Source organism: Sinocyclocheilus rhinocerous, unplaced genomic scaffold (assembly GCF_001515625.1).
Source record: "Sinocyclocheilus rhinocerous isolate Xijiao unplaced genomic scaffold, SAMN03320098_v1.1 scaffold284, whole genome shotgun sequence".
Taxonomy (NCBI): domain Eukaryota; kingdom Metazoa; phylum Chordata; class Actinopteri; order Cypriniformes; family Cyprinidae; genus Sinocyclocheilus; species Sinocyclocheilus rhinocerous.
In genome coordinates, this window is record NW_015628031.1 from 270,622 (window position 1) to 281,279 (window position 10,658).

Consider the following 10,658-nt stretch of genomic DNA (forward strand, 5'->3'; position numbering starts at 1 on the left):
GGGAAGAGGGGAAGCCGGTGGGCTCTAAAGATGCTTTAACACGTCAGGACATGCATACGAAAGAAACGCCAAATATGAAATCTCATTCATTGTTTCTCCTTGACAAGAATGAGACAAAAAGGATCAAAAATGGGGCTTAAAGTCTGCTGCTTTTCAGAAATATCTCAGATTCTTTCAGAACCGGTCTCAACTATAACTGTCTCTTAAACTCAGGTTTGCCAAGATACCAAAGTCACAGATCTCAATATAAACTCAAACATTTCTCAACAAATCCACAATTTTATAGCTCAGTAATGTATGTCAACTTTTGTATCTGTTTATACTACCATTCAAAAGTTTAAGGTCGGTAAGATTTTTCAATGTTTTTAAAAGAAATCTCTTGTGCTCACTAAGGCTGCATTTATTTGATCAAAAATACAGTAAAAACGGTAACATTGTGAAATATTATTGCAATTTAAAATGACTTTTCTATTTGAATATATTTTTAAATGTAATTAATGATGTAAAAACGAATTATTATTTCAGTCTTCAGTGTCACATGATCTTTCAGAAATCATTCTAATATGCTGATTTGCTGCTCAAGAAACATTTCTGTTTATTATCAATGTTGAAAAGTTGTGCTGCTTCATATTTTTGTGGAAACTGTCAGGAATTATCTGATGAAACGAAAGTTCTAAAGAACAGCATTTATTTGAAATAACATTGTCTTTACCGTCACTTTTGCTCAATTTAATGCATCCTTGCTGAATAATGTTAACAAAATATAACCGACAATGCCATCAAGTCTCCTTGATGAGAAGAGAAACCTGCTGAGCAATAGTTATTGTCATAAAATGATACTATAACCATTTGGTTTGTTTATTATTCTGAACTGTAGAAAACTAAGTGTGTGTTTATTGAAACAGATCTGGAGCCTGTTAAAACGAATCGGCGAATACCGTAATCGGTAAAATTACGGTAATGACAGTATGAGTGCACACTAAAAATTACGCTACAGCTGTAATCCAAAAGAAATGAGACTTGAACAACTCCAACTATTTTAGTTCTATTACCATAATGTGTGAGTGCATGTGTGTGAAGGCACTGGGACTGTAATGTCTTTCAGAAAAGAAGGTGGGTCTTTGCCGTTTTATTTTTGCTCTTGGATTGAGGTTAAGCTGGTGTGTATCTGTGTGTGTGTGTGTGTGTGTGTGTGTGTGTGTGTGTGTGTAGGATCTCATTTTACCTCAGAGGAACAGGGAGGCTATTGATGACCTGCTCTGAAACACAAATACACACACACACACATACTCAGAAGCAAAGGTCTATTTAGGCAGAACTCTGTGTGTGTGTGTGTGTTTATATGGGTGTGTATGTGTACTTTCTCCTCTCTGTTCCTAAAAAAATGCTGTGACTTTGTCTCTGACAGTGAAATTTAGTTTACATTCCTTATTCCAATCACACACACACAGTGAAACTAGCTTAAAATGTAACACAATAGCATTTAAAGAAAAATGAAGATATTCTACAAGGATATATGAGGACAGAAAAAGACTGAATCTCAAGCAAATCCGCTTTGATCGTGGACATACAGACTCTTTGTAAAGGCTGAGATGATGTTCATCAGTAAAGCCATTGATTTCAGTCTCTTCCACAAACACGGTTGAGATGGTTTGATCCGTGTGTGTGCAAACAGGAGTATCCCACTCATAATTAAAGCCACAGTCAAGGTCACAAATATGCTTATATATACTACTAATTAAAGTAGAAATTAATACTTCTATTCATCAAGGATGCATTCAATTGATCAAAAGTGACAGTAAAAATGTTTATAATGTTACAAAAGATGTTTCAAATAAATGCTGCTCTTTTGAACTTTCTGTTCATCAAAGAATCCACAAAAATAATAAGCAGTACAACTTTTTTTCAACATTGATAATAATCAGAAATGTTTCTTGAGCATCAAATCAGCATATCAGAATGATTTCTGGAGGATCATGTGACTCTGAAGACTGGAGTAATGATGCTGAAAATTCAGCTTTGCATCACAGAAATAAATTACACTTTACAATATATTACAATAGAAATTGGCTATTTTTAATAGTAATAATATTTAATATTATGACTTTTGATCAAGTAAATACAGCCTTGGAGAGCATAAGAGACTGTTCAAATGTTTTAGTTTATTATGCATTATATGTACAAATACACAGACAGACAGACAGACAGACAGATAGATGGATAGAAAGATGTGGCATAAGAAGGCATGAGGATGAAACATGGGCATCCTAAGACATTTTCTCCTGCTGCAGAAGCTCAACGGATGGGCACTTGTGCGGCTGGCATTAAATGGAGCTGCCAGTGTGGAATAATCCGGAATGATCCTGGCGTTATCCACTGGCACTTTGCCTACATTCCCACTGTCTATACAGGGATTACTGCTCAACACCCGGCAATAGGTCGGCACACACCACACACACTCACAGAGTCCACAAACACTGATGTGAAGAGATGTACAGACACAAACACCACACAAATACTCACTGCTAAGGAGAAACATACACACTCATATTCACAAACACTCCAGGTTTGATGATGTTCGACTAGATAAACCTTTACTAGAGCCTTCACTAACACAAAAGTACTGTGGTATTACTGTGATGGTACCACATTATATACAACTATGAAGCTTTTTTTCCCCCACATGGTTTATGGCAATGCCAGGGTTTTCTGGCCATAAATATGGAAATCAATCATTACGATGGTATATATGAAAGTACCATAGGATGACGACATGATACCATCACAGTAAGGGAAACTTCCTTTACTGCTGAGTCAAGAGACAATAAATACTACAGACTGCACACTGACGCTAGTATACATGAGTAGTTTGATTTAACGTTACTTATTCCTCAGGCTTCCAATAATATGCCATTTTATGCATTCAAGAGCTATTTGAATTTTAGAATAATTTTTTTTAACTTTTGTTAAACCTACTCGAATAACAAACAGGTATTATCATTAAGCACAAACATATTCAATCTAAGCAGGATACATTTTGCTTATATGTAGTTATTTATTTTTGTAAAATTATTAATTTAGAGAGTTTAAAGGCATTCCATGTTTTTAAGCTGCTTTAAGGATTGAAATAAAAATGTTAATTGTCACAAAAGTTAAAGGAGCTCTAAGAAACATATTTTGAACCTATAATAAAAAAAATTAATACAAAATCTCAACGTCTTTGTTTTGCATAAAACACCAGCTTAACAGTGTGATATATTAGCAGGTAATACATTCTTTGCGGTTGAGAATAATTTTAGGTGATACTGTACAGAAATGCTCATAACATGAAAAACAGGATTTTCTTGCTCTTTTAAAATAAGATATTGATGTGCAATAGGACTGCGGCTGTACAAATGCATCATAGATTTCATTGTGTGTGTGTGTGTGTGTGTGTGTGTGCATTTATTAGGTTCAGGAATATTCTTTCAAAAATTAAGTTGAGAATAGAGAAAGGGTGAAACATGTCATGCAAAACTAAATGGAGTGTTTTGGTGCAGAGAGCAGATCGAGGTGTGTGTGGAAATCCTGAGTCGTGTCCTGCAGGCTCTAGAGCCCATCCAGCTGGCTCAGAACTACAAGACGGCGCTCCAGAGTGGACTGAATCATCCGAACGACTCGGTCAAAGTGCTCACGCTCACACAGGTCAGTGCTGAAGGTGCACTATAGAGCGCAGCAGTCTCTGTCCACGTCTTCAGCAGCCTTGGATCCACAAGGGTTTTTGTGTTTCAGATCGGCCGTGTGGCTGGTCACGCTGATGGAGTGACCCAGATGCTGAACAGTGCAGAGATCCTGCGTGATGTGATTCAGTGCATCAGCATCGAGCGTATCGCTGTGGCCAAAGAGGTACTGAGACCTACGCTGCACTGCAACACCGCTGGTTTTTCTTGCATGAAATGCATTAAAGATTACGTTTTTCCTTTAATTTGGCTTTGTTGTGTTTTTGGTCAGGCGATAGCTGCCCTCAGTAAACTCAGCAACACGAAGGCGGGGCTTGATGCTCTGTTCCGCTCTGATTTGCTAAACAAGCTGAAGGATGTGATGCTCACCAGTGACATCATCAGATACAGAGTTTATGAGGTTTGTGATCATCTATGGATGGAAGGAGGGATCTTTATGATGGATTTAAGCCTAATCGTGTTGTGTGTGTGTGTGTGCGCAGTTGATAGTGGAGTTGTCCACAGTGTCTCCAGTGTCTCTGGGCTACTGCGCCAACAGCGGTTTAATCTCACAGATGCTGGAGGAACTGACCGGAGACGATGTGTTGGTCAGGTAAGGATCTCACACACACAATCATAATATGATAATGCAATATAAAACACTTTTATGCCTACAGAGATGAACTTATTTTCTGCTCTTCCCAGAGCAACTGCTATAGAGATGGTGACCAGTCTGGCTCAGAGTCAACATGGACGTCAGTATCTGGCACAGCAAGGCATCATGGATAAAATCTCCAACATGATCATCGCTGCAGAATCTGACCCCTTCTCAAACCTTTACCTGCCAGGTGAGTGTATGAATGTGAGTGTATGAATCTATCTATCTATCTGTCCGTCCGTCTATATTACTTATTTTTAAATCCTTATATCATTGGAAATGTCAAATTGTTACATTGCTGTAAGTATTCTTTTTTTTCTCTCTGTTTTTATTATTACTATTATTTTGATAGGACTGGTGAAGTTCTTTGGCAGTCTGGCGATCATGGAGAGTCCTCAGCAGGTTTGTGAGAAGTACCCAGTGTTCCTTGAGGTGGTCTTCTCCATGGTGATGAACCTTGACCCCACATTGACTCCTGTTGCCCTGGATACTCTCGGAGTGCTCGGCAGTACAGTGGAGGGAAAACAAGTTCTGCAGAAAACAGGTAGCTGTGTTTGTGAACGCATCTGCATAATACACCATTCAAAATGAGGGCTGTTTATGTTTCAGATCTGCTTTTAATAAAACCTGTTAGTTCAGTGAAGTTATGGCATGCAATAATGTACAGTACAGCACGGCAAGTGTAGTCTGATTCGCAGACAAATGACTCTTATGAATCCTTTTAATGAATCATTCAGAAAGACTCTTTATTGACGCAAACTCTCTATACTCTTTCATGGGTGTTTATTACTAAAGTTTTCAATTTATAATTTTACAATAATTTTTATAGAATTTAACAGTTGTATAAAATTGAATAATGAATTGAATCAAACCATGTCAGAATCTGATTTGAATCAAATGAATAGCTTAATAGAATAACCCGAATGAATCGGTATACTTAGCCCTACTAGTTACAGGGCTGCTTGACTTAGTTTTTGAACTGTGTCTCACTCAGCCGTCTGTTACAGGAGAGAAGTTGACGTCTGCGCTGAAGAGAATGAGTAAAGTGGCCGCTGATGGAGCCACTGAACTCCGGGTCAGATGTTTGGAGGCTCTGGCTCAGCTGCTCACGTTACCCGTGAGTGTGTCGCTGTGTTTTTTCAGAGGAATTGTGTTCAGATGATGGGTTTTGCTGTGAGATGTCTGTGGTTTGTGTAGGCGGAGCAGCAGACAGATGACCTGTTACTGTTGACCGAGTCATGGTTTAACTGTCTGAGCTCTCAGCCCATCCTGATGATCCGAAACATAAGCACACAGCCCTTCCCAGAGCTCCACTGCAGAGCGCTACGAATCTTCACTGTAAGAAGGAGTGTGTGTGTGTGTGTGTGTGTGTTCGACATCATGCAGTGCTGTACAAACCTGTACAAATTGTCTTGAAATGTCACCAACATATATTGTATGTACATTGTACATACAAAATAAAACTATACAAATTTAGAAAAAAAATAGAAATGTAGACCCAACATTATTGGTATTTAAACAGTTAAGGCGTATGTGAACTTTATTCTTGTTCATACAGGTGCTGTATTAAGTAATACATAACGTATTAAATGAAAAACATCCAACTTGACGGCTCTGTTTTCTATGGAAGCTTATTTTTGCCATGGAATAAAAAAAAAAACTGATTGCAACTTTTTATCTCAAAATTCTAACTTTTTCTGACATTTCTCAGTTTTTATGTCACAATTCAAGTTTTTATCTTTCACAATTCTGAATTTATATTTTTATTTATATTTATTTTACCTTTTCTCACAGTTCAAACTTTTTTCTCACGTTTACATTTCACAATTTGGACCTTTTTTTTTTTTCACAATTCCAAGATTATTTTTTCAGAATTTGGAATTTTTTTCTTTTTTTTCTTTCAATTCTGAGTTTATATATCACAATTCTGACTTTTTTCCTCTCAATTCATCCTTTTTTCTCACATATCTTACAATTCAGATTTTTGTCACAATTCTGAGTTTCTATCTCATCTTATTCTTGCTTTTTTTTCACAATTTCTTTTTTTCCACAATTCGAACTTTTTATTTTCAATTTTAAGTTTACATTTTACAGTACTTTTGACTTTCTCTCCACAATTCGACCTTTTTTCCCCTCACAATTTTGAGTCTCTCAAATCTGACTTTTCTCATAATTCTGAGTTTTTATCTCCCAATTCTGAGTTTAATTTACTTTTTTCCTCACAATTCTTTTTTTCCCTCACATTTCTGAGCTTTTATCTCACAATTCAGACTTTTCTAACTATTCTAAAAGAAATTCTGAATTGCGAGGGAAAAAAAGTCCGAATTGAGATTTTAAAGAAGTCACAATTAACTTTTTTCTTTGTTTATTCCATGGAGCAAATAAGCTTCCATCATTTTCAACTCCTCCCTCGACTGCAAGCAGTAAATCTCTCCGGTTTGTTGAATCCAGCTGAAGTCGAACGACGCTTTGTGTGTGTGTTGATCTCTTTAAATGCATGTTTCAGCTGTTTTGTCCTCTGTTTTGTGTTCAGGCCATTGGCTGTCAGCCGTGGGCTCAGCAGCTGATGATGGACACTCCTGGATTCATGGAGTGGGTGATGGATCGCTCAGTGGGGATGGGAAAAGAAGTCAAGGATTGTAAATTTGAGCTGGTGGGGGCGCTGCTGAGCGCCTCCAGCTCTCAGGAGATCTTTGGAGCACACAATTACTTAAAGCTGAAGACCTACCTGAATGAGGGACCCTATTACGTCAACGCTGTGTCTTCAGTCACCACAGAGGGAGCAGACTAACATACACATTTATACACATACATCAGTAAGAGTTCCATTGTTCCTACTGTCAAAGGTTTGTTTTTCTGTTGAATGCAGATCAGATGTGACCAAACGCTCTTTAGACAGTTTACAGCACTTAAACACACACAGAGCACTTCAACTTCCAGGTGTCAATGCACTATGATGAATTTGGTTCTGTTTGTATCTTCTTGTGCCATTAAAAAGTACATTTGAGTGGTTTATTCCTGATACGATTTTTTTTATATATACACTACCATTCAAACATTTGGAGTCAGTAAGGGCCTTTTTTCCCCTCACAATTTTGAGTCTCTCAAATCTGACTTTTCTCATAATTCTGAGTTTTTTATCTCCCAATTCTGAGTTTAATTTACTTTTTTCCTCACAATTCTTTTTTTCCCTCACATTTCTGAGCTTTTATCTCACAATTCAGACTTTTCTAACTATTCTAAAAGAAATTCTGAATTGCGAGGGAAAAAAAGTCCGAATTGAGATTTTAAAGAAGTCACAATTAACTTTTTTCTTTGTTTATTCCATGGAGCAAAAAGTTTACATTTTACAGTACTTTTGACTTTCTCTCCACAATTCAACCTTTTTTCCCCTCACAATTTTGAGTCTCTCAAATCTGACTTTTCTCATAATTCTGAGTTTTTATCTCCCAATTCTGAGTTTAATTTACTTTTTTCCTCACAATTCTTTTTTTCCCTCACATTTCTGAGCTTTTATCTCACAATTCAGACTTTTCTAACTATTCTAAAAGAAATTCTGAATTGCGAGGGAAAAAAAGTCCGAATTGAGATTTTAAAGAAGTCACAATTAACTTTTTTCTTTGTTTATTCCATGGAGCAAATAAGCTTCCATCATTTTCAACTCCTCCCTCGACTGCAAGCAGTAAATCTCTCCGGTTTGTTGAATCCAGCTGAAGTCGAACGACGCTTTGTGTGTGTGTTGATCTCTTTAAATGCATGTTTCAGCTGTTTTGTCCTCTGTTTTGTGTTCAGGCCATTGGCTGTCAGCCGTGGGCTCAGCAGCTGATGATGGACACTCCTGGATTCATGGAGTGGGTGATGGATCGCTCAGTGGGGATGGGAAAAGAAGTCAAGGATTGTAAATTTGAGCTGGTGGGGGCGCTGCTGAGCGCCTCCAGCTCTCAGGAGATCTTTGGAGCACACAATTACTTAAAGCTGAAGACCTACCTGAATGAGGGACCCTATTACGTCAACGCTGTGTCTTCAGTCACCACAGAGGGAGCAGACTAACATACACATTTATACACATACATCAGTAAGAGTTCCATTGTTCCTACTGTCAAAGGTTTGTTTTTCTGTTGAATGCAGATCAGATGTGACCAAACGCTCTTTAGACAGTTTACAGCACTTAAACACACACAGAGCACTTCAACTTCCAGGTGTCAATGCACTATGATGAATTTGGTTCTGTTTGTATCTTCTTGTGCCATTAAAAAGTACATTTGAGTGGTTTATTCCTGATACGATTTTTTTTATATATACACTACCATTCAAACATTTGGAGTCAGTAAGGTTTTTATATACTATTATTCTTAAATACGTAAATATATTAAAAGACGATCAAAAGTGGATTCAGGGTTGAGTTTTACTCCACAAACCTTGTTTCACACACACGCACTCCTCACAGAGGTACAAAATAATAATGTTTACAAATACAAATAAAACTTCTTTCACACATCCATCAAATCATACAAACTCTTTAGAGGCACGCTGGTGAGGTGGCACTCTGGAAGATGGGAGAAAGACTGGACTGTTCCATTTCAACGGTTTCCAAAGTTTTCTGAATGATTTGAGAAGAGCTGAGGTGACGCTCAAGCAGGCTGGATGTTCATGAAACCAAAATCCTGTGATTACAATCCAAGTGATGCATGAGGTCCGAATGCGAGTGGATTTGATTGGCCAGTTACTCCTTCAACCACTCTTACATTCACCTGCTCAAATTGTTCTTGAGATGACATGAAAAAATCAGCTGCCATTCACTTCAGTGGGAAAAAAAATCAACCCAAATATCAGTATCACCAGACATGCTCTCAACAGCTTCAGGATAAACAGTGAGTTGCAACAAACCCCTGCATCACATTGGCCAAATTCCGCATACAAAAAAGATCCAGTCTACATTCAATAAATTCGTCAAACAACAGTAAATGCAACTGCACCTTTAACTTAAAGGGATAGTTCACCCAAAAATGAAAATTCTCTCATTGTCCTTCCAAACCTGTATGAGTTTCTTTCTTCTGTTGAACACAAAAGATGATATTTTGAGGAATGCTGGTAACCAAACAGTTGATGGTAGCCATTGGTTTCCATATTATGGACAAAAAAAAATACTATAAAAGTCAATTGCTACTTACCAACATTCTTCAAAACATCTCCTGTGTTCAGCGGAAAAAAGAAACTCACATAGGTGCAGTCGCATTTAATTTTGTTCGGCCAATTTCTGCGATCAAAATGCAGTAATTTCAACAGGAATCCAAGCAATCGTGTTCATGTGTTCGAGTTCATGCTTCATGCGTCTCCACACTATTGACAAGACGCTGTTTTTTTCCCCTGTTTAAAGGGATAGTTCACCCAAAAATGAAAATTCTCTCATCATTGTCCTTCCAAACCTGTATGAGTTTCTTCTGTTGAACACAAAAGATGATATTTTGAGGAATGCTGGTAACCAAACAGTTGATGGTAGCCATTGGTTTCCATATTATGGACAAAAAAAAATACTATAAAAGTCAATTGCTACTTACCAACATTCTTCAAAACATCTCCTGTGTTCAGCGGAAAAAAGAAACTCACATAGGTGCAGTCGCATTTAATTTTGTTCGGCCAATTTCTGCGATCAAAATGCAGTAATTTCAACAGGAATCCAAGCAATCGTGTTCATGTGTTCGAGTTCATGCTTCATGCGTCTCCACACTATTGACAAGACGCTGTTTTTTTCCCCTGTGAAATTTCTCAAATGTATGTGACTAAACCTTTTTCCATTTATAATTATACGAGTTTTCTTAGCAACAACCAAGCAACAACATTAAGGGATCTCTTAATGAAATTTCATTACAATTTAACGGTGAAATGCGTCATTTCTAATCCATTAGGGACCAAACGAATGGCAAAAATACAATAATTCAGACTTCAAGTTGGTATTCTTTCGCAGTTTTCGCAGTAGGAATAAGACTTTCTGATCTGAATGAAACGCAGGTATAGCTTACAACCATCAGCTTAGTCATGGTTTACTTATAGCTGTGGCTGGAAAACATCAAAGACGTTTACTTCATCTATAAAGGGATAATTCACCCAAAAATGGACATCCAAACCTGTATGGCTTTCTTTCTATTGTTGAACACAAAAGAAGATATTGTTTGGGTCCAAACAACATCGGATCCCATTGACTGTCAACAGTATAGACAAAAAACACTGAGATCTTCTTTTGTGTTTCACAAAGTCATACAGGTTTGGTACGACATTAGTGTGTAAACTAGTAATACTGACCG

The 10,658-nt window shown here is 37.4% G+C and overlaps 1 protein-coding gene across 1 annotated transcript; it reads left to right on the top strand.

Annotated features, from left to right (window-relative positions):
• The first annotated feature begins 2,245 nt into the window (after positions 1–2,245).
• On the top strand, positions 2,246–7,391 carry LOC107737180 (26S proteasome non-ATPase regulatory subunit 5-like). The gene is made up of 10 exons (XM_016548626.1): positions 2,246–2,340; positions 3,540–3,684; positions 3,772–3,885; positions 3,991–4,119; positions 4,202–4,311; positions 4,404–4,546; positions 4,709–4,900; positions 5,364–5,473; positions 5,554–5,694; positions 6,890–7,391. Exons 1-10 carry the CDS (start codon positions 2,246–2,248, stop codon positions 7,145–7,147), a joined length of 1,437 nt encoding a protein of 478 aa, XP_016404112.1. The 3' UTR covers positions 7,148–7,391.
• Positions 7,392–10,658: the final 3,267 nt, after the last annotated feature.

What these genes read in the sequence shown, in the direction of transcription:
- LOC107737180 (XM_016548626.1), top strand. Translation starts at nt 2,246, where the DNA reads ATGAGGATGAAACATGGGCATCCTAAGACATTTTCTCCTGCTGCAGAA. An exon ending in GTATCGCTGTGGCCAAAGAG is followed by an intron (nt 3,886 to 3,990) that starts GTACTGAGACCT and finishes GTTTTTGGTCAG; the next exon opens with GCGATAGCTGCCCTCAGTAA. An exon ending in TCAGATACAGAGTTTATGAG is followed by an intron (nt 4,120 to 4,201) that starts GTTTGTGATCAT and finishes GTGTGTGCGCAG; the next exon opens with TTGATAGTGGAGTTGTCCAC.